The sequence below is a fragment of the Mus caroli genome, chromosome 1 (genome assembly GCF_900094665.2).
Source record: "Mus caroli chromosome 1, CAROLI_EIJ_v1.1, whole genome shotgun sequence".
NCBI lineage: Eukaryota > Metazoa > Chordata > Mammalia > Rodentia > Muridae > Mus > Mus caroli.
The window spans coordinates 145,495,354-145,518,864 of record NC_034570.1 but is presented as its reverse complement, the minus strand read 5'-3'; the positions used below and the strand labels follow the sequence as shown (position 1 = coordinate 145,518,864).

General features: G+C 48.1%; 1 protein-coding gene across 8 annotated transcripts in view; it reads left to right on the top strand.

Moving 5' to 3' along the window:
* The window catches only part of Cacna1e (calcium voltage-gated channel subunit alpha1 E), a 486,129-nt gene that overhangs the window by 79,989 nt on the left and 382,629 nt on the right, over positions 1-23,511 (top strand). For 7 of the 8 annotated variants that reach the window (XM_029476841.1, XM_029476834.1, XM_029476850.1 and 4 more), the window contains exon 2: positions 5,878-6,328. The exons of the other annotated variant lie outside the window; for it this stretch is intronic. In XM_029476841.1, the coding sequence (XP_029332701.1) occupies positions 5,892-6,328 (437 nt within the window). In that variant the 5' untranslated portion in view covers positions 5,878-5,891. The remainder of the gene's footprint in view (positions 1-5,877; positions 6,329-23,511) is intronic. 8 annotated transcript variants of the gene reach the window in all.

Genomic DNA, 23,511 nt, shown 5'->3' with positions numbered 1-23,511 from the left:
ACCAAAGCATGTCCTCACTAGCAGAGCAAAAGCCCATCTAGAGCTTCCGGGTCGCAAGAACCCTTCCTCCTAGAGATGCCTCAGAGTTAAATCAATCTTTGCCAGCTCGCCAAATGGTTCAGGAAAGACTAAGAAGAAAGGACAATGGGAAGCAAGACTTGAAGAGCAACAGGGGGCCTCAGAGCTGTCATTAACTCCTGGCCCAGCCAGTAGCTCAGAGCAGTCGTCTATCCTCTTTCTTTAGGGAGTTGGGGTGAGGGCCGCACAGAGCAACCTAGCTTCTCACGTGCTCTGCTCGCAGTGGCTTCTGTTCCCCAGGCTCCATTTATTCCATTATGGGCTCAGGTTGAATGACAATGATGGCGCCCAAAAGATACAGTGGGACTGCCAACGTATACAAAACTTTATGATTATAGTAGTGTGTGTGTAGACCACAAGTTGATGATGGATCTTTCCCTCAATTGCTTTCCACCCTTTATTTTTAAGATTTGTAGATATGTGTATGTGTCTGTATATGTGTTTGCCACATGTGTGTGTTTCTACAGAGAAAGAGTCAGGAAAGGCACCAGATCTCCTGGAACTGGAATTGTGGGTAGTTGTTAACTTCTGGACTAGGGTCCTGGGAACTGAACTCTGGGTCTCTGCAAGAGAGGCAAGCACTCTTAATTGCCAAGCCATCATGATATCCCTCCCCACTATCTTTTGAGACAGGATCTCTCTCTGAACTCAGAACTCACCAATTTGGCTAGACTGGCTAACCAGTTCCTGGGACTCTTCCATCTCTACTTCCCTGATGTTACAATTATAGGGGTACACATTGTGCCTGACTTTTTTCACCAAGGTGCTGGGATCCAAAGTTAGGTCCTCTTGCTTATTCAGCAAGTACTTTACCAACTTTTACCTTCAGCCCTCAAATAAAGTTTTATTGGTACATGGTTGTGCCTATTTATTTATTTACTTGTTGTGGGGTTGCCTTTGTGCTGTAACAGCAGAGTCTGAGGAGTCGAAGCAGAGACCGTATGGCCTGCAAACCCTCAAATGCTTTGTCAATCCCTGCTCTAGAAAGTCCGCCCTGACATTTAATTGTGAAGCAATACACATCATTTTCACGTTCGTTACTTTTCTGACTCTGTGATAGACCACCATGACCAAGGCAGTAAAATGAGGTGTGTATTTGCTATGGTTCTAGAGGGGGAAGAAGCCATGATGGTAGAGTGGATATAGAAGCTGTGTCTGGAAGTCAAAAGGAGTCTTACTAGGAAAACGAAGCCAGTCTTAGGGGTAGGCCCCATGTCCAGCAGTAGATGGCCAACAGAAAATGAACTCAACAGTATTGTTTGAGGTTCTTTGTCTTGTAATGTTAAGTCAGAGACTTTTCCCCTTGATCCTACAGGTCCATTGTGTATATATTATGGCCTCCAGTTTTATGGTTTTTTTTAAAAGATTTATTCATTTATTTTCGGTATGTGAGTACACTGTAGCTGTAAAGATGGTTGTGAGTCTTCATGTGATTGTTGGGGATTGAATTTTTAGGATTTCTGCTCACTCCGGTCAACCCTGCTTGCTCCAGTCAACTCTGCTCACTCAGTCCCTGCTTGCTCTGGCCTACAGATTTATTTATTATTATACATAAGTACACTGTAGCTGACTTTGGACACATCAGAAAAAGGTGTCAGATCTCATTACAGGTGGTTGTGAGCCACCATGTGGTTGCTGGGATTTGAACTCAGGACCTTCGGAAGAGCAGTCAGTGCTCTTACCTGCCGAGCCACCTCGCCAGCCCCCGTTTTATATTTTTATGGGATTCCTGTGTGTACAGACATGTGTGTCTCTACATCTATATACATTTCCTGTGCCTTTTCTTTGGCTCTAATTATTGCTCTTTTGGTCCTATTCCAAATGGTTTGTTTTCATTTTATCTCACTGTATTTTACTGTATTATTACCCCTTAGATGCCTATTTGTGAATTTGTATGTGAGATGATGTGGGAAGGAACTGAGAGGAGTGTGTGTGTGGGGGGGAAACCATAATCAAACAATAGTATATGAAAAAAAAGTCTATTTTCCGTAAAAGAAAAATAGTTTACATCTCAAACCACAAGCACGAAACAGTGGGGGCACTTTTGAAATGATGCATGCCTTTTCATGTCTGTCTCCAGTGATGTAAAATAAGGCCTTACCTCCTAAACCTCCCAAACAGAGCTGTTAACTTGGGGTCAAGTATTCAAATGTCTGAGACTCTGAGGACCATTTCTCAGTCAAACTTCTATTCACATAATTATATAGTCATAATTTCTATTCACAATCCACTGGACAGAACCATTAAATGGTCCTACTCAACCATTAGAAGTCAAGTGTGCTTCCTTCTCTGTTCTGGTGGGTCAGGGTTAACCAGAATATTGGGGAGACAGCTCTAAAGACCATCTAAGCATTTATTCCATGTTAAGCTCAGTACTAGGCACTGATTTAAACAGATAAACAAGACAGAATTCGTCTTCTCAGGAAATTCAAGGAAAGACAGTGTTTGGGGATGGGGGTGGGGAGGGCTAAGAATAGGGTAGAGTCCAATGCCCTTTCCTAGAAGATGCAGACTGTCTCTTATGAGTTGCTGCATGGGGAAGATGTTCTATGAGTGTGACAATAGCAAGACCAGGGCACTGGCCTGCTTGGCAGTGGTGGAGGTGACAGATTCCCATGATGAACGTTTATATCAATAATAGAAGGGTTGCTTAACAAGAATTCTTAAAGGAAAGATGAGATAATTTCATGTTTTGATATTTGTAAATTGATTCTGTTGAAGCCAGAGCTCTGTCGTGCATATTATTGCTGTTGTAATTCTGGCAAAGGCATGATTTAGATTGGCAAAGTGTCAGGGAAGGGGAAATCCAGGAAGGATGGGGGTGGGGATGGCTGGGAAACAGATATACAAAGCCAGACCCTGGCTTCTGGTTGCCCTGGGAGAGCTAGTGGCCTGGGAACCTTGTCTACAATGGGCTTAGAAGCGGGGAGGAGACTGTAGACCAGAGTCCAAGAATGCTTGGAATTGCTGGAGGTGCTAAAGTCTGGAGAGGGAGTGGGAGCTGTCAGGGGAGGGGTGCACGCATGTGTATGGTGGGGGAGAGACATTTAAACATTGTAGGAATAAAGGATAAATTTAAAACCCATCAAATGCAGAGACAGAATGACAGTGCGAGAGCATGAGTCACTCTTTCTGGGGACCCACCCAGCTGTTGGCAAGACTTGAAAAATATTTTCTCCTTCATTTCTCTTCCTCATTAAGCTTAGCCTGGACATTTTCCCTCCCCCTACCCCATTGGCTTGACTCAACCTTGCTGACCAGTGCTCAACTCAGCTCCCGGAAGGCTTGGGTATCATGTCTGGAAAGATGAGTCCAGGTGATGGAAAAGAAAGGCAGGGAAACTAGGCTTTTCCTTACAATAACTCTGTTAATTAGTGACGAGGATATAGGCGTGGCATCGCTGGATTCTGCTTCATGAAGCACAAGGAGTGTGATTAAAAAAAAAAAAAAAACATGGGAGCTCAGTCTTGAAATCTAAGTCTGATTTACTAGCAGTGTGGCCTGGGTGGGTCTCTTTAACTTTTGGACCTTATCCTTCTCATCTATAAAATAATATGGTTGAACATTAAAATTTATAACCATTCCATGTTCTTTGCTTTTCTGGTTTACGGTTTGGTTTGTGGCTCATAATAGGGAACGCAGAAGATAGCTAGGGGTCAGGTGTGTGCAGGGATCCAAATGGATGCTTCCCCAGTGTTCCCAGTGTGCTCCCTGTGTGGGATAGAGCCTCGTCCCACACCACAGAGTGCATGGTGGTTCTTAGCACCAAAGGACCACGTGCATACATCACTTGTGGAAGATCCCACCTAAAGGTAGACAGTCTTGGCAAGACTTGAAAAGTATTTTCTTCTTCATTTCCCCTCCTCATTAAGCTTAGCCTGGACATTTTCCCTCCCATGTGCTCTGTGTGCACAAAGGAACCTTGGCATTCAAATCATTCAAGTGGTGTGGGATGAGGCTCTATTCCACACTGGGAGCACACTGGGAACACCGGGGAAGCATCCTTTTTGATCCCTATACACCTAACGTAGTATCTTGAGGTGGAAAGCTGAGGTCCTCTGAAGTATAAAGGACTATTAGGACCCCAGGCTTATGGAAGACGTGTTTTCCACATTCTCTTAGTTAGGGTTTTACTGCTGTGAAGAGACACCATGACCAAGGCAACTCTTATAAGGACAACATTTAATTGGGGCTGGGTTACAGCTTCAGAAGTTTAGTCCATCATCCGTGGTGGGAAGCATGACATTGTGTGGGCAGACTTGGTGCTGGAGATGCCAAGAGTTCTGCATCTTGATCTGAAGGAAGCCAGGAAGAGACTGGCATCTGCAGGCAGCCAGAAGGAGGCTCTCTTCCTCAATGGGAGGAGTTTGGTCACAAGGAGCCCTCAAAGCCCACCCGCACAGTGACACACTTCCTCCAACAAGGCCACACCTACTCCAACAAAGCCATAGCTCCTTATAGTGCCACTTCTCGTGGGCCAAGCACATTCAAACCACCACACACATCCTCTGGGTCCCTTGAGTCCTCCTCTGTGCATATATGTTCTTCCTTTTACCTATGAATCTCCCCACCCTTATCTCCTGGCCCCCATCTCCTGGTCCTTACCCTAGAGAGATCTGTCCATGCTTAGCTTCAAGGTCCTGCCCTTCTATACAACTCTCCTGGTTACACTGGGTACATAATGTGGCCCTCCTCTGAGAACTTACAGACATCAGACTTACATCAGTCCCAGCCCATCATGCTGTGTGACAAGAGTCAGTGTTCCTCTGTGTCCCAACGGGTATGATATGGACCATGTCTGGCTCATTATGAGATGCTTGGTACCTGGTGGTTGGCATGTGGCAAGCACTCTTTCCAAAGTGTATCTGACTATATTCTCCTTGGCCTGGAATAGGAGAATCCAGCTTCAGGGAGTCATTAGAGCATCTGGATCTATAATGTTCTCTGTGTGTTGAGGTGGTTGTGTGTATCATAAGAAAGGAAGGAACCTAGACAAAAGACATGTCTACTTTGTGCTGGTCAGGGAGTCAGGTGGCCAAGAGGGCAGAGGAGCTGGGAAACTGGAATAGGTGTGATGAGGATTCTTTTCATTTAGCTACAGTGCTGCCCACCTGAGATGGCGGTGCCTCCTTATAGAAGCTACTGGAATGTCTGTCTCCTGTGTACATACTGATGGCCTCTTTTGAATGGTGGTGTGAAAGCCACATACATTTCGTAGAAAATGTACTTCATCTTTAGAATTTTGATCTTTCCAGGGCTCTTGGTATGTTCCTCTTATGGTTCTGGGCAGTGAGTGAGCCTCATTTCCCAGCCCCCAAATCATGTGGGAAACTTGTCTCACTGTACAGTGTACTGTGTTGTTAGGCCTCGATGTTCAGTGACTTAGACTTTAAATGCTAGTTTACTTTGCAATATTTTCACCTAACAATGGGTTTCTTGGGTGGTAGCCCAGTCGTCGTTAGAGGAGGAGTGTCTGTCATCACATCACCTCTGTCTTCTGCACTGGACTTGAATCTCATGGTAGGAGTGAATCTTCTTTGCGTAGACTCTGCAACTCTGTGAATCTGGTACCCAGGCTAGTTTAGAGTCAACACTACTGATTTTAGCATCTTTTACCAAGCTCGGCCTATGTGCCAGTTTCTTGGCCAGGCCTAGGAAGCGTTATTGAGCTTTGAGGGGCCGTGTCATTAATCTTTTTCTCTTCTCTATTTCCCCGTGCCCATGATCCTTCATTCCCTCCTCCTCCTCTTCCTCCTTCTCCTCCCCACCCTTTGTCTCTGCCCACTCTTTCCCTGGCAGAGCAATGTTCTGTGATGGTGCCCGAGATGCGTGGACTGAGCCCAGGCCGAAGGCTGCCCGAGCCCACCCTGTGCCCGGCTACAGGAGGGAGCCCTGAGCCCGGGGCTGCTGGCAGGCGCCGCCACGTCCTGGCTCTGCCTGATGAGGAGGCATGGCGGCCGCAGCAGTGCGCCCTGCTCGAGGCCGATGCCTCCGACGAGGTGGGCATGTTGCCTGCTTCCCCGCGCTCTGCGGTGGCCGGCTTCGACAACTTCTTCCCGGTGCAGGAAGGCGAGGGCCCGGGCTGGGAGGGCAGCACCACGCTGGATGCAGGCTCCAGCCCCTTCCTCCCTGTGAGCCCAGAGGTCATGAAGCGGAGGCGAGGGGGGCTCATCGAGCAGCGGGACATCATCAAGGCCCACGAGGCACACAAGATGCAGAGCACCCCGCAGGCCCGGCGCAAGGAGTGGGAGTGAGTATGGAGAGTGGGCGGGCCCTGGGGAAAGGGTGGTTCCAGAGGCCAGGGAGGAGTGGGAGAGTCATTTGTGTCTATATCCACTACCCTTCCCGACGAGGTCGCTGTGGTCAGCCAGGCAGTGGTCCTTCTGCTCATCTTGTAGATCACTCTGAACCTCAATGAGCTCTGTCAATCAAGCTTGGGTTTCCACTGCCCAACTCACCTGTTTAACCAAGCTCTTAGGGAGAAGGAACTGGGTCTATCCCTGCAAGCCATGGAGGACGGATGCCAACTTGAACCATCTGTGGCATGTTCTCTTCAGGAATTACAGCTGCCCTGCCCTTGGATAATCGTATTTGGGGCAAGACTCTCCTCCGAGGGGAGGGCAGAAAGAGAATCACCAAGCTGTCTGGCCACGCAAGAGCTTTCTTCTTTCTCTTTTCATGTTGGACAGAAGTTCTAACTTAGGCTGGCCTGGAGGCATGCTGCTGCAGACTTCAGTTTAGGTTTTATTTTGTTTTGTGTTTACTATTTCCAGTGCCCTGGTTTTATAACCCAAATAAGGACTTTAAATCAGTTTATTCTGCATGTTGGCATGCCCCATGGTCTTTACTCTTTTCTTCCTGCCTGAGAGGGTAGAAGTACTAGCTGTCAAGTAACTAGAATGTGTTTTTAGTGGCAGGGTTTAAATTTATTTGCTTGATTATCGTGGATGAGCTAGGTGTGTGCCTGCACGTGTGTGCATGTGTGTGCGAGTGTGCATGTACATGCACTTGTGTGCAAGCAGGTGTGTGTGTGTGCAAGAGGGTGTGGGTATGTATAAGCACATACAGGTACGTGTGTGTGTGTGTGTGTGTGTGTGTAGCTGCTTGGTTGCACTAATATTTATTAGCTTTGTAGACCAGGCTGGCCTCGAACTCAGAAATCCACCTGCCTCTGCCTCCCGAGTGCGCCACGACGCCCGGCAAACGTCTTATTACATTGTACTTCCACATTCATTATCACACTCTTGGGGGGAGCATTTCGTTCTCAAACCCCACCATCTCCTTCAGCCCACCAGAGCTCATGCCTGGAGCTGCCTTCCTTCTTCACTGGGAAAACAGCAGTCACCAGAGGGGTATGTGTGACTCCCTTCTACCGCTCACCTCTGCATCTGCCCCAGAACCAGCCTTTTCCTTCTGTTACTGGGGCCTGACTGTGGCACCTGTGACCTGTTGGGTACTGTGACACCTGTGACCTGTTGGGTACTGTGGCACCTATGACCTGTTGGGNTGTGGCACCTATGACCTGTTGGGGACTGTGGCACCTATGACCTGTTGGGGACTGTGGCACCTATGACCTGTTGGGGACTATGGCCAGAGATGTTGAAGCCACTTCCTTTTTCACACTAACACCTGGCCCTTGCAAGTCCCCCTTGGCTCTCCTTTAAAAAATGTATCTGCTCACCTTTATCTGCTCTGCCATGAGCTCCTGGCTCCAAGACACATTTTATTTCTGTTCAAGGACAGGTATATGTGTTTGTGTGTATGTGTGTTTTTATGTGTGCATGTGTGTGTTTGTGTGTATATATGTGTGTTTATGTGTGCATGTGTGTGTTTGTGTGTCTCTGTGTGTGTATGTACTTGTGTATGTGTATACATATGTACGTGTTTGTGTGTGTGTGTCTCTGTATGTGTATGTACTTGTGTATGTGTATACATATGTACGTGTTTGTGTGTGTATGTGTTTTTATGTGTGCATGTGTGTGTTTGTGTGTATATATGTGTGTTTATATGTGCATGTGTGTGTTTGTGTGTCTCTGTGTGTGTATGTACTTGTGTATGTGTATACATATGTACGTGTTTGTGTGTGTATGTGTGTCTCCATGTGTGTGTGTGTGTGTGTATATACTTGTGTATGTGTATACATATGTACGTGTTTGTGTGTGCATGTGTGTGTTTGTGTGTCTCTGTGTGTGTATGTACTTGTGTATGTGTATACATATGTACGTGTTTGTGTGTGTATGTGTGTATGCATAACCTCCGCTGTTGTAAATTTAATATGAAATGTATCACAATTACAACTTTTTCATCAGTGAAATAATAAGGTTGCTGATAACAAAATAAATATAAGTAAATAAGTAAATAAAGGGACGCTCGTGGTCGTTACTAGGTACCTGGCACTCTTCTTCTGCATGTGAGTTTATTTACTCTTGTGTCGGTTGGACAAACCTGCCCTTGCTATTCTGTCATCTTGTGCCATTGTGATAAAACCCCTGAGAGACATCACCTTACAGGATGAAGCTCAGGATTTTAATTTACCTTAGGTTTCAGAGGTTTTAGTCTGTGGTCTCTTGGTCTAGTTGCTTCTAGGCCTGCTGTGGGCCTACGCGTCCTGGTGAAGGCTCATGGCAGAGTCAATCACTCCCTGGTGGTCAAGAAGCAAAGAGAAAAAGTTCATGTTTGTGACACAGGCCCCTCTCCACAAAACAATCACGATACGAATCTAGGAATGGACTGGTTCGTTGTGAGATCAGAGCTGTCAAGATCCAGTGTCCACCTAAAGCCTTGCCTCTGAACACTGCTACACTTGGGACCAAGCCCTCAATGTGAGAACCTTTGCGGGTGGGGCACAGAAAGTCAGAAGAACTGTTATTTCTGCTTTTAGAGTTGGGGCACAAGGCATGCAAGTACTTTGTTTAAAGGGCCTTGGCCTGGCCACCTCTTAGCCAGCCTTCCTAGTCCCATTCCTAGTTGCTGGAACTTTCTCCCTCTGCGCTAGCTAAGCATCCCCTACCCTCTCTCTTTAGATTTAAAAAAGGAGTTGGGAAGACAGGCATGGAGTTTCTGTGAGAGTCTGCAGCCATGTGTTAGAGCAGCCCTCAGCTCAGAACCCTATGGTGACTTCCTGTCTCACATACAACAGTCCTTTCTGTGACTTGTGGGGACCTGCATAATCTCTTTCCTGCTTGCAGCCCTTGCTCCCTGTCTTCCACAGAGGAGACATGGCTCTAACCCTCTGTCCCAGTCACCCTGCCCTCTGCGATAGCTACTTCCGGTCCTTGATATTCCTCCAAGGTGGCATATCCCTCTCACCTTTGCCCCAGTGGCCCTTTCACGGATAGTGCCCTCTTCCCCGTACCTTCACCTTCCCTCACTGGTTGGAGGGACTGATGGACAGCTCTCTCTCTACGAAACAGTATCCGCTCCATCATCACTGACGCCTATGCGGCTGTATTTGTCATTTTTAGCTCTTGCTTCCTCAACACGCAGACTTGTATACATTTTGTGCTGGATGGAGTGTAAGCAGAGACTTTGCCTTAGCTCTAGGTTTGAGAACAGTGTCTGCTGTATGGCTGAGCAGGAGCCAGCCATGCGGTGTGATTGTGTGGGTTGTCGACTCCATCTGAACAATCAGCTGAGGAAACGAGGAGTCTTCTTGCCTGCCCTCTTCAGGGCTTCTAGAACCCTGCGTCTCCTGCCTTCTGTTCTGTACACAGCATCCCGCAGGTTCTTTCCCAGGCAGGGATTTGCTGCAGGAAGTCAGCTCCTCTGCCAGTTTCCGGCCCCTCCCTCAGCTCTGCTTCTCCTGGGGCCTTCTCCATCATCATCCAAACAGCTGACAGCCCACCTACCACACACCTGCATACAGACAGACAGACAGACAGACAGACAGACAGGCAGGTGCGCCTGCACGCGTGCGCGCGCGCGCGCACACACACACACACACACACACACACACACAGAGCATTACAAATTCCTCCTCTTTGGCACCACGTCAGGACTCTGGTGATGCAGGAAGCAGACTAAGAAACCAACCTGGGAGTTTCCCTCTGTATTACTGCCTACAGTGGGGTGAGCCAAATGCTGGTAAGGGAAGGGCCGAGTGAGGAGGAGGATTCTCCGAGTGCCAGGCTGTTTCCTCCAAAAGCTCTCCAGGCGTGTTAGAAAGACAGGAGCTTCATCTGCTTCCTCAGGAAATGGGTTACCACGTAAAGAATGCCATTTCCTGGAAGAACCTGTTAAGAGATTTCTTCAAGCTTGCTGTGTGGGTTAGCAAGAGCTTGGGTTAAGACTTCTTATCGAGTAAGGTTTGTAATTTTACCAAGTAGCACAAGAGCAGGTCTTTACTAATGAAATTCTTTAATATAATTCCCCAGCTTACACAATGTCTTCACATATACCATTCATGTGATCTTCACAATGAACCTATAGAATAACTGTTATGATTCCTAATTTACTGCAGAGAAAAATGAGCCCCAAAGCAAGAGATAGTGCCAGGTCAGGAGCCCACCTTAACAATGACTGCTGATTGAGCCCTGCCTATGCGCTAGGTGCCTTGCTTGTGTTATTTATACTAATGGAAATAATAGGTACCATTATAAAGAACAGAAACATTTCACACGGGACTATTATTACATATAGGCTTGGGAGAAAGGAAATTATGTGTAACTCTAACGTCTGCGTAGGCTGGCATGGCTTTCTCTATGAAGAGGGAAGCGGCATGTCCGCCACCACAGTGCTTATCACCGGTATTGTAATTGCCTGTTTACCTGTCTGTTTCCCACTCTGGGCTGTGCACAGAGACGTCTGTCTGCTCTCCACTGTGTCTCTATTGCCCGGCACCGCCTCTCCATTGCTCGGTGCTGTGTCCCCATTGCTTGGCACAGTACCTGGCACATGACAGACACAGAATAGATGAAAAGAGAAAATAGAGAGCAATGTCGATTTGTATACTGGGTAACAAAGGCTTGACGAGGCCAAGCGGCTGGCTCTGTGTGACAGAGCCGGGGGTCCACGTCGTGTCCCCTGACTGCACAGCTGGTGCTTGCTCCACTAAGGTGTTTTCTCTGCCCCAGTGTCCCCCGCAGTGACCATCACAACGCTGGGTGGATGGCAACCTTATTACAAGGTTGCTTATAGACGTTACTGTTACTTGGGCAGACTGTAAGCCCTGGTGGGATTTAATGCTTACCTCGCAGTCCTGTTGTAAATCTGAGACACTTTTGTTAGACCACATAGAGCAATGTTAATAAGACCCAGGATCGTTCTGGGCTTCCTCTGTGCCTACAGTCTTCATGGGTGGCATCAACTAGGACTCTATATTTACTCAACTCCTGTGTGTGTGTCCCCGTGTGTGTGTGTGTGTGTGTCCTGATCCATCCCTCTCCAGCTTACTCCCTTGAGACAGGATATTTCACTGAGTTTGGAACTAGGATGGTGGCCAGGAAGCCCTAGTGATCTTCCTGTTCACACACCCTTGCCCCCCCTTCTCACACAGCTCGTGGGTTACAGGCATTGTGTGCAGCCACGCCCAGGGTTTTTTTGTTTGTTTTGTTGATGTTACCATAAGTGGGGATTTGAACCTAGGTCCTCAAGCTCCTGTAGCAAGTGCTTTTACTTGCTGAGCCACATCCCCAGTCCCCAAACCTTTGATTCTTGTAGCAAAATATTTGGTTGGTATCTCTGCACTCTTGTCCAGTGTTTAAGATATAACACTGTAGGAACAAAACTCCTCACCCCCTTCTGACACGGTTTCACCCCATCATTAGTCCTGGCTCAGGATACAGTGCCATATACCCAGTTGCCAAAACCAAATGCTAGATATCACTCATTCCTCCTTTCTCTCTCTTCTCCCTACTTCCTTCCGGCCAGTTAGCAAGCCCTGTGGACACCATCTCTCAGACATACCCCAAGGGCAAAGCTTTTTCCGCCCTCACTGCTGCAAACCATGGCCAGGCCACTGTCACGTACACTATCACAGTAGTGCTCTAATTGGCCTCTCCCCTTGAGTCTTGGTTTCCCGAAAGCAGTGAGTGTATCCATCACAGCGACAGGGCCATTTAGAGTTGATACAGCTCTTCATTACATCAGAGGACAACGTGTCCCCCACCTGCTCTGTGCCGTCAGTCTCTCTCAATCTCCATAGAGAGCGACCTGCTTTCCCTTAGCACTGGTCTGCTTTCACACTCAGCAAAGTCTATTTATGTTCCTTCCCTGGATTTACTCTTTGTCTAGAATGTTTTTTTTACCCTTTAGATCAACTGTATAACCATAACTCCTGTCATTTAGACCTTTGATGCCTCCCCAAAAAGGTTGCCCTCATCATACAGTCTACAAGAGGCCCCTGGCCATTGTGTCCTGTCACCACTGGCAGCTGCCTGCCTCCTTTGATGAGTGTCAGAGCCACGGGGAGAGGCTGTTACTCCCTGGTCACCACCAGGGTCAAAAACAACACCTGCATTTGGTGTGATTGCAAAGGGAAGAATTCTCCATGAAGTGTTGGTGTGGTGAAAAATTATGACCTAGGTTCTCGCCAGGCTTTTCTGCCGTATTGTCAGGACTAGTCCAGGAAGCTCAGGATAATGGGGACTCTAGCTGTAGAGCAGGCTAGCCCTGTGGAACTCATGGGCTGTAAAGCAAGGCACGCATAGTGCGAGTTGTCCAGGGACGCTCTTCCTTCCTGCCTCTGGCTGATCTTGGCAGACTGTGTCTTGTTTGATGTTCTATTCCAAGCTTCATTCTCCTCCTTTGCTGGATTGCAGATGAGTGCAGGGGTGTGTTTAAACAGCCATGGAGGGAGGGAACCTATATGTAACAATTGCTTGGCTCTTTCCCCGAGGTGCCATGTTCCTCACCCCCAGGGCCCATTACTTACCATTACCATCTGCCTGGGGCTTCTGAGGGAGGTGAAGCAGAGGCTGGCTCCGCTAGGGTTGGGGATCTGCGGCAGACACAGTGGATCTCAGCAGCATGTGGGTGGGTAGGTGTGGAAACACACAGTTTCTGGCACAAGACGGCAGTGAGTACGTATGAACATTTAGCATCAACATCATCCTGACCAGACAGGTGAAGAAGATGGGGAGTGGGGATGCTAGGAGGCTGGTGCTTTGCAGGAACCATCCCTCCACGTGCAGGATCATGTGGTGAGCAATGCACCACTCCTGAATCCCCACTCTTGTCTCATCTACATCTGCTCTGCTGTACTGGTGTGTGTGTGCGCGCGCGCGCGCGCGCGCGCAGTGTTCCAATGAGGATGGGACAGCCAGACTGGGAGGAAGGACAATTGGAGGTTCAAATAGCAATCATTTACATTGTACTCAACAGTACAACAAATTCTGTAGGAGGCAGATATCTCTGCCTTAGGGCGTTCTGGCTGAATTTTAAAGGCTATTAAGCCATGTTCCCTCTGGCCCTCTTGAGAAGCGGCGGACCCCACACAGATCTAGAGGCACGTGCTGCCACCTGCTGGCAAAGTTGGGCACAACTTGGCTTAGTGCTTTGAATAATAGTGTCCGTGGAAATCATTGCAGGAGAAAAATTTATTTAGTTGACTAAAAATTCTTTTGTTTAATGATCTGATATTTTAGCTCCATTTCAAATTGTGTCCTTTTGGAGGCTAGGCAGTCTGAAGGTCATGTTAGTCCTTACCAACCCTATTGCTACCTTCAGCTTCGTTCTATCATTTGTACGACAGCCGGCCCTGAAGCTCCTGAATTTCCAGTCCAGTAAGGTCCGACTCCCCTAGCTCAGAGATTACGTATTTTGGACTCTTAGAGTTGCAGTATAACATGCCTGCAGAACAGGACACATGCCTTCAACACGTCAGCACTGTTATCCTCAGATAGCAACACATTTGAGAGCCAGCAGCTAAGAGACCTGCAGCATACGTCCTGCTTCCTTGGGGTTCTGAGCAGAACAGGAAGTCACAGAGAAGCCAGGGCAGCAGCCTCCCCACCCCCACCTCCCCACTCCCAGAAACAACACAATCTGACAAGTCCTAGGGATTTGCTTTGATCTGGGCCCCTTGGGAATGGAAAGTTGGTATAGTGCAGTCCCCAGGACCCGAGTTAGATCCCTGCACTCAGACAATGCCACCCATGTGTGCCTAGGACCTTAGAGCTGGGCAGGCAGAAACAGGCAGATATCCAAGGCTCACTCAACAGCCGGCTTAACTTTGGGTTTTGTGAGAGACCTTACTTTAAATATAAGGAAGGGAAGCATACATACTAACCTCTGATCTCCATATGGAAACACATGTATGTGCATCCATGCATCTGTGCACTAACACATGAACATTCACACACACACACACATGCACGCACACACATACACACGCACACACAGGCCCTTTGGGCAGCTTCAGCACCTACCCTTCGATTTCTTTACTTGTTCTGGAAAGCTTCAAAACAAGGGTCCAGCTGTACAACAGGTCTTCAGTGACTTGTTTTTTTCTTAGTGTTTCTACCTTTATATCTTCCACAGTTCTAGAAACTTGCCCTCTGGGGCAGAGAGAGAAAAAGAACTGGATGTTGCCTGAAGCAATGCAGCTTTGACTCACAGCTGTGGATCTGTCCTTAGATCCCCCACTTGGGGCTAAGGAGGGCTCCTGCTTTGCTAGAAGTACGAGGAACACATGCTTCAGGAACAGTGGCTGACAGACAGTGTCAGCATTCAGGAAGCTGAGGTGGAAGACCTTGGGTTTGAGACCAGTCTGGCCTACATCTTATAAACACAGAGGGGGAAGGGGAAGGGGAGTGGGGAGGGGAGATGTAAAGGGAGAGGGAGAGAAGGAGAGGGAGAAGGGGAGGGGAGGGGAAGAGGGAGGGAGAGAGGGAGAGGGAGGGGGGGGGGGGGGGGGGGGGGGGGGGGGGGGGGGGGGGGGGGGGGGGGGGGGAGGGGGGGGGGGAGAGGGAGGGAAAGGGGGAGAGGGAGAGAGAGAGGGAGAGAGGGAGAGGGAGAAGAAACACTCCCCACCTCCCGCCTCAAAGCAGTCGGAAGCTCAAGGCTGTAGGAAGCTAGCCTTCCTGCTTCCCCTGAAGCCATCAGCTGCTCTGGGGGGGTGGGGGTGGAGGTGGGGGTGCATAGGTGTCTCTACCTTTTCTTGAACACTATGCCAGCACTAGATCTGTTGCACAGTCATCTTTATGGGGGGAAAAAAAAGAGTATTGAAAACCACATCATGCTAGTAGTAAAAAAGGGAAAGTAACTCTATGCTGCCCTCCAGTGGTTTTATCTGTTCATTGCAGTCATAGTCTGGGAAGCTGCACATTGTTACAGAGAACTAGCGCATCCTAGAGGCCATTCATCGAATGATAGGCCAGGAAGCAGAAACTAAAACCTTGGCAGAGAGGGTGAGCAGGGCCAGAGGTATTGGTCTCATCCCAGGGCATTCCCGCCACCCTAGCCTGCACTGGCTTTTCATCCTGCTTCTGAAAGAGCCCACCGGAGTACCTTGGCTGCACGTGAGTCAAGGCAAAGATGAAGGACATCTTCCCTTGGATGTGATAGGATGCCCGGAGATAGAGTAGAAACAGTGCTGAGGAGGTGAACATAATCGAGGGAATCTGTGGTGGGCATCAGAGCTGAAAACATCGTTGAAAACAGATGCTTATGTAACAGGGTCGATGCCCACGCAGTCCCAGCACCTAGGTGCATGAGACCGTTGATACCACCGTCTCATAGCTTCATCTGAGAAGCTGAGATGCAGCCACGTGCCAGCTTCCTGACTTGGAGCCCTTTCCTCCCCTCTCAACACTGCACATCCCTCTGCTGGCCATTCCTAGCCCTTGCTCTCTTTTATCTGCCCCCACCCCTGCCCACCACTTTTCTCTTGTCCTGAAGTGACGAATGTGGGTGGAGTTTGCCTCCTTCCTCCCCTCCCCCTCTTGTCCAGAGCCCCTTGCTTGCAGACCCTTTGCAGCGATGCCCACATACCACCACCCAGCTTCATCATGTTCGCCCTGTGCCCTAAGACATGGCCTCATTACCTGCGGGTGTTAGTGGCAGAAGCCCCCATCCTCCCCAGACTTAGAGCAGGGGTTCTGTGTTTAGAGCAGGTCAGAGCTGTGGCTAGTTAACGAAAGAAAGCATACATGGGACAGGGGAGTGTGTCGCTGACGTAATGAGTGCTGGGTCCACTCCAGCTTTGTGCCGTTGCCCTTGATCTCATCCTTCCCAGGGTACCATCTACACAACACTTATCCTTCCCTGTCTCCAGTGACTAAGCTGCCTAGAGCTTGTTCCTTCTCCCCGTTTCCTTCACCCCCGTATGTCTTCTCTGTCACGGAAGTGAAATCAAACTATGCTTGGAAGTTTACAATTTGCTTTTTCTTTTTTTAAATTTACTTAAAAATATTAGTATAAGATGGTCCCCTTTCTCTGGCTGTTTCTAGAAAGATGGTTCTTAGCGTCTCTATAAGGTAATACGTATAACTGCTGTGATCTCAAGTTCAGTGATGGGGGGATCTGCCAAGGAAAACCCGTGGCACAGTGTTGCTATGCCTGCACTTCCATTTCTGCAGGCTGAGTCTGTGGGAGCTGCCTGTGGAAGGGCCTTTCCCCGAATTGTGCCCTCACTCCCCCACCTCCTGGCTGCTGCTGCTTCCTAGCGCCCCTCCCCTGCATCTCAGCCTCACATTGAAATGTGAACTTTTGCTGTCCGTGTTATCTCTCAGGTCCCACAGGAAAGGCGGAATGAATTAATAATACACCAGCAGGAAACAGAGAGATGGAGCTATTAGTTGTCAGTCAGTGTTCCTAAACTCTCAGGGCCACTAATTAGCTCACTGGCAGAGTCGGTTTCATCCCCAGCCAGGGCTGTGCTTTTGGGCATGCCTGGAGCTCAGCTTGTGGTATCCGGCACAGAGGGGCAGCCCTGGGACTCCTAGATGGATGGGACGTGTTTGCTGAATTTAAAAGTGTCCATAGGGAACCTTGGTGCCTACTAGGGATGGAAGGATGATCTGGGGTGGGGGCAGGGTGGGAACGGTGGTATCTGGGCGGAGTTGAGTGGTGTGTATGCTGTTCTTGGGCTCTGGTAGCTGGCTTGTGGTTCTGGTTCCTGCCACAGGTGAGTTCCTCTTGCCAAGCTGTGTTGTGCATAGCTGTCTGAAAGCAACATACTGCTTTCTAACTACCGATTCTCCGAATAGGAGAGTCTTTACGCGTAGACTTTCAGAGGGGGAACATGGCAGTGCCAGGCTTATAAAAAGGGATCTTAAATTGTTTAAGAAGTTGTACAGATTTGGCCTTTACCCTCCTCTGTGCTCTGGCGTGCAAATTAGAGGCATCCCTCATTCCTCTGCAGCTAGGGCCATTGCTTAAGAGCACATGGGATAGTTATCTGTTCTTCAGTCCTGCCTATGTTCCTTACAAGTTGGGCAGCTTGGTGTCTTTGTTTGTTACACAGAATTAAGAATCATTTACTACGGAGGTACACTCTAATCTGGTGACATCCACCTTTGTCAAGTGACAGGTAGCCTCCAGATAAAGTCTGGTTGGGATTCTCGAAGCTTCGTTGGTCTCTCTCTCTCTCTCTCTCTCTCTCTCTCTCTCTCTCTCTCTCTCTCTGAGAGCCCGAGTCTCTTGTAGCCCAGGCTTGTCTCAGACTTGCTATGTAGCTGAGGATACCCTTGAACTACCAATTCTTTTGTCTCCACCTCCCTGCGAGGTGGAGTTACAGGCACACACCATCTGGTCTCTGTGCTCTGTGCTAGAGCTCAAAATCAGGGCTTTGTGCATATTAGGCAAGCACTACCAACTGAGGTGCACCCCACCACACCTTTCTGTTACTAAGTCCCCCCTTCCCCTTCCTGCCTTATATGCATCCACTTTGGGGGTTGTATGACCAAAGAGCCATTCACTTCTCTTCCCATGTGGAGCTTCTGACCTCTCTGCTGGCCCTGGATTAGCCAAGGATGGGCTCTGTCAGGCACCTCCTCGATTCTTCTGTGCAGAGGGCACTTGGCCTCACTTTTTTCCTACTTTGCTCCTGGCCTGGTGCCATGCTACTCCAGCGAGGGGAGTCTGCTTGCTGCAGACTGGCTTCAGGAGAACAAAGTGAGGCGGGGCCAATGTTCAGTTTTACTGGAGTAACTTTTGGGGTCAAATTTGGGGTAACAGAAAGGGGAGGAGAGGCTGGGATCAAACAATCAGCAAAGCTGGGCTGTGGCACTCAGGTGTCTTCATGGGTAAGAGGAAGGTTTTGGAACTTCTGTGTGGTCTTTCTGAGTTGTTCCAAGTTGTCCCGAGAACAAAGAAACTAACTAGGCTTCTAGACCCTAATATAGACTCCTCCAGAAGGTGCCATGACTTTGCTGGCACCTAGAGAGGATACATTACCTGTAGGTTGTATGCTAACATCCCCAGAAGCTGGTGGGGGTCAAGAATACCCCAGCCTAGAGGGGAGATAGTGGTACATCCCAGCACCCACTTAGGAGATGTTGGCTTGTAGGTCCTGAGCCTGGAAGTGAGGTGGGTGGAGCCTCACCTCTGTTCAGTGCGAAGTTCTGCAGCTGTGGCTTATTTAGTTGGAACACCAGAACCATTGGGGACACTAGGCAGCAACACGTCCCCACCATGTCTCCTGGATCTGTCGACACTTCTCTGTCTCAACCTCGAATCACACCTCTGTGAAAATGACTGGAACCTCTCAATAAACTGTTCCCCACTTTAGCCAGCGGGGACCATCTGCTCAGCTTGTCCACCCCAGCTAAAGATGCTTTCGGCAGTGGAGTCAGTGGAAGTGCAGAAGTCTTTAAAGTGACTGCATCTATTCTTCCTCAGCCCTGGACACTCGTGTCAACCTGAGCACATCAGTGTCTAGGGTGAGGGGCGCTTACTGTGCTGTTTCTTCTTGCTCTTGGTCCTGTGTTCCTCACCATGACCAGGGAGAGAACAGTCCATGGTGCCCTAGCTCCCTCCACTCTGATTCATTAAAAATATATATAGGGGTGTCTAGAGCCCAGCCCTAGAAGATTCAAATGTGTTTATGCTAGGTAGACTTTGGCACAGCTATAAATCTCCTCTGGTGGTTGTTTGGGTAGCAACTTGCCTACCTAGCTCTGGGGCCACAGGGTAGGCCATTGGCTGGTACTCTCTGGCTTGCCTAACTCTGCCAGGATGGAGTTCTGCACTAGCTGCCCTGGGACACAGCAGGTCATCTGAGACGGTCTCCCGGAGACCTTCACATCTTCTCTGGGGATTGGCTACTTTTCTGGGTCATTCTAGGTCTTGGTGTGAGTAAAGCAAGGGTATAGGGCTTACTGGATCATAATTTATATACCTTAGATTGAGGTTGAATACTGGGGTAACAGTGGGTAATGAGTCTGATTTTGAGTCTGCGCTGAGCTCAGCACTAGCTGTCTGTGGGAGAAATGCTTAGCCTTCTTGATTTGTGCTTTCACGGTCTATGAGACAACAGGTGCCTTTCAACAGTGCTGTGTACCTCAAATATTGACATGGCCAATGGCCATGGTGATGAAAATGCCCAGGCTCCAGGCCACACAGCCACAGCTCCAATTGAACCCACATCCTCACTGACCTTTCCACTGTGTTGAGGGTGGCTTTGCTGTTTTGCATGTGACTATAGATAAGGTCCTCAGTTACCTGAAGGAACAAGGCTATTTACCTATCTTTCCATGGACTCAGTAATAGCCAGAGTGGTTAGTTCACCATGGTGGACCCTTCTCAGAGTATCAGGTAATCTGTTGACTTCTCTACCCATTGCCAGAAACACTCCTTACACACATACATTGTGAACATTTTTTTTTTCTGTTTACTGATCACACATATCAGATAGAAAAATAAATTCCAAAGAATGACCCTTGCTTACGTTTTCAAGTTTATGTTTGTAAAAGTGAAAGTCAAATTCAGATCATGCAAATAAAACAAGAGGTGAATTTAGAGGTGAATGTCAGCTCTCCTGCCGGGTGAGATGGTGGAGGCCATGAGCAGAGCTTGATTCATTCCCTGCACCATGTAGCAGCAGCAGCAGCAGCAGCAGCAGCAGCAGCAGCAGTGTACACCCCCCTGCACCATGCAGCGGCAGCAGCAGTGTGCATTTCCTGCACCATGCAGCAGTAGCAGTATGCATTGCCCACACCATGCAGCATCAGTGTGTATCACCCACGCTATGCAGCAACAATGTGTACCCCCTGCACCATGCAGCAGCAGGATGCATTGCCTGTACCATGCAGCAGCAGTGTGTATCCCTTGCACCATGGAGCAGCTGTGTACATTGCCTGTGCCATGCAGCAGCAGTATGTATCACCTGCACCATGTAGCAGCAGCAGCAGCAGCAGCAGCAGCAGTGTGCATCCCCTGCACCATGCAGCAACAGGCAAGGAACATAATTTGAAGATATTCATGGCTCCTGAAATTTCCAAATGAAATTTCCTCAGTAAGAATTCTTTTGAGATGTCACTGGTGTGTTTTACATCAATGAAATCAAAGATTGACTGACCATCTAGGTTTGGGGTTCCAGATGGTTCCTAACTGATGATGAATGAAGTAGCTACTAAGTCCTGCCTGACTTGCTGCAGGATGACAGGCACGCCAGGGAGCCTGGGTGATTGAAGATACTCGACACCCCACTCCCTCCCTGTCTCAAGCCACAAAAGCATTTAGATATTTTTTGGTTATATCATTTCTATGGTCTCTGCAGCTGTACAGGGCTCATATTGGTAGACAATCTGGGACTCCTTTTGGATCAAGTGTTTGCTCATGGGTAAGCAAATCAGAGGTTTGTGAAACTCCCTACATTTTAAAACAGTGTTCTCATAAATTCATCTCAGATCATAAGATGGGCTCCTGGGTTAGAAATCACAATTGGCTTTGGAGTGTGTGGACCTGAGGAACAAACAGTGGATTTGACATTCTCATTGTGCAAAATCCGGAGGAGGGAGATGGGCTGGTGAGGTTGCTTTAACCAATGGTTTTCAACTCACAGGTCGCAACCCCTTCAGGGTCAAATGACCCTTTAACAGGGGTAGCATATCAGATATTCTGTATATCAGATACTTATGATTCATAACAGTAGCAAAATTACAGTTATAAAGTAGCAACAAAACCAATTTTTTAGTTGGGGTCACTACAGCAAGAACTGTTTTAAAGCATTTCAGTGTGGAGGGTGAGACACTGCTCTAGACTGTCTTCAGGGCTTTCCCACTCAGCCATCTGCGAGGCATCTTGCTGTCTCATAACCCCAAGAGGTAGATATATATATTCAGCACAGTGAGCAGCATCTAGAAAGAGGCCCTGCACTGGAGTTAGACTCTTAAGAACTTTCCCCTCCAGTTGCACCTGATAACTTCTTACTCCTTTTGCCTGAGCTATGTCATATGACTTCTCTTCACTGAAGGGATGCTGGGAAATGTAGTTCTAGTTGGAAAGCATTTGCCTTCTCTTACAGATTCAAGGCTTCCTTAGGAGAGAAGCAAGAGAGAAGCCAGTTGAGTAGGTGGGTCCTAGTCTCAGTTACAAGAACCTTGTCAAATCTGAGAAGCCACAGCTTTGCTTCTTTGATGTTTCTTTGACTCTGGCAGTGAGAGCAAAGCACAAGCAGGAGATCCTTGTCCGCCTGCAATTTCCGGCCTCAGCTCTTGTGTAAACAAAGAATACATCTTTATGAGAAACGCCAGGATCTCGTTTGCTTATGATTAGTGTGAAACCTTGAGACCCCGTTCTATGGTGACAGATCTGTCTGGAATATACCCAGGAAAACAATGCCACCCCTCCTCACACATTTGCAGGACAGAAACAATGCTTGAACAAACACATTTAAATGTGTTCTTACAGGCCCAGGTATGGTGGGCGGATCCCTTTACTACCAACACTGGGGAGACAGGCAGGCAGATGTCAGTGAGTCTTAAGTCAGTCTGGTCTTCCCAGTACGTTCTAGGTCAGCCAAAGAAACTGAAATCTGTCTCTCTGGGTTTTATTTTGGGACAAACTTTCGAGGTTTCAAGTTCATAGAACACCAGGTGACAGTGACCTTGATTGCCTATAAGGAGACTAAATGTCATTAAGCACCCAGGATAACACATATGAAATGCATGTTAGGTGACAAAGCCAGAAGATGGTTTTGGGTGGTCGTCTTATCTCTTGGATTAATTTTCTGTATGGTGTCCACTGGCTAGCTCTACGCACTTAGCCATCTCCAATATGTTCTGTTTGTTTGGCTGGTTTTTGTTTTGTTTTTGGTCATCTGTAAAATAAAAGGATTAGTCTTGACACCATTGGGTGTCTGGGAGAAATATTATTTGAGCCACAAGTGTAGGCCACTTGACTAATTACAAATTTTTAGTAGTCACATTAAAAAAGTAGATAAAACTAATAATACCTTTTAAAATACAATGCATCCAAACATTACTTTATGATAGAGCTAGTAAAAGCTGTCTTCCTAATTTGCATACCAAGTCTCTGAAATCAGCTCGTATTTTGTCCTCACGGCCTGTTTCCCTGTGAGTACACTGAGGTGCCTGTCGAGTGCACAGAGCCAATGCCTATGGTTGTACATCATGCCACTGTGACAATGGCCAAGAGTTCTTCCAGTTCTGACCCATGAGATCATCCACATGGGTACCAATGTTCTCTACTGACTTGGTGCTTAGGTTCTTGGCCTTAGATGTCACTCAGCCTATCGAAAGCTTGTCTCCCTCAGGTGCAGGCTCGGGGCTCTGCCCCACCCCCCTCTACCTTCCTTTCTCTGTTCCAGGCCCACCTCATCAGGCTGTCCTGATTTTCACAGGGTTATGAGTCTCCAGCGTGTGGTTTACTTGCCTGACTGTCGCAGAAACTCCATCAGCAGCCTCCCAGACCTCTTTTGGGCCCTTTAACGTTCTCTCAGCTTTGCATTCCATTGCCATTAACAAGTCCAACCACTTAAAAATGCAATCACAGATAATATTTTTCAGTACAAAGGTCATGCTGTTTGGGGAGACACTAGGAAAACATATGGGTATGGAAACGACAGTGGCCACTTATCATCCACCCCCATTCACACACTGATAACATTTGGTGCACTTATCTTGGTTTCTTCCTAGGCATTATCTAGAAACAAAAATGTGCTTTAAATGTCTTTTTCTTGAGCTCTTACAGAACAGACATATCCTAGTTTGATATCTACTTCTGTGATTCATAACATGGCCAAAAATAACTTGGGGGAGGGCAGGGTTTATTTGTTCTATAGGTCACAGCCCATCATTAAGGGAAGTCAAGGGGAGTGCTCAAGGCAGAAGCCTGGGACAGAGGCTGAATCCCAGCTCATGGAGGAACACAACTTACGGTGTGTCCAGGCTCACACTCAGCATCCTTCCTTAGACATCCAGGACCGCTTGCTCAGGAATGACACCACCCACAGTGGGCTAGGCCCTCCTCCATCCATCAGCAATCAAGAAAATGCTTCACAGACACGTCTATAGCACAATAGATGAAATT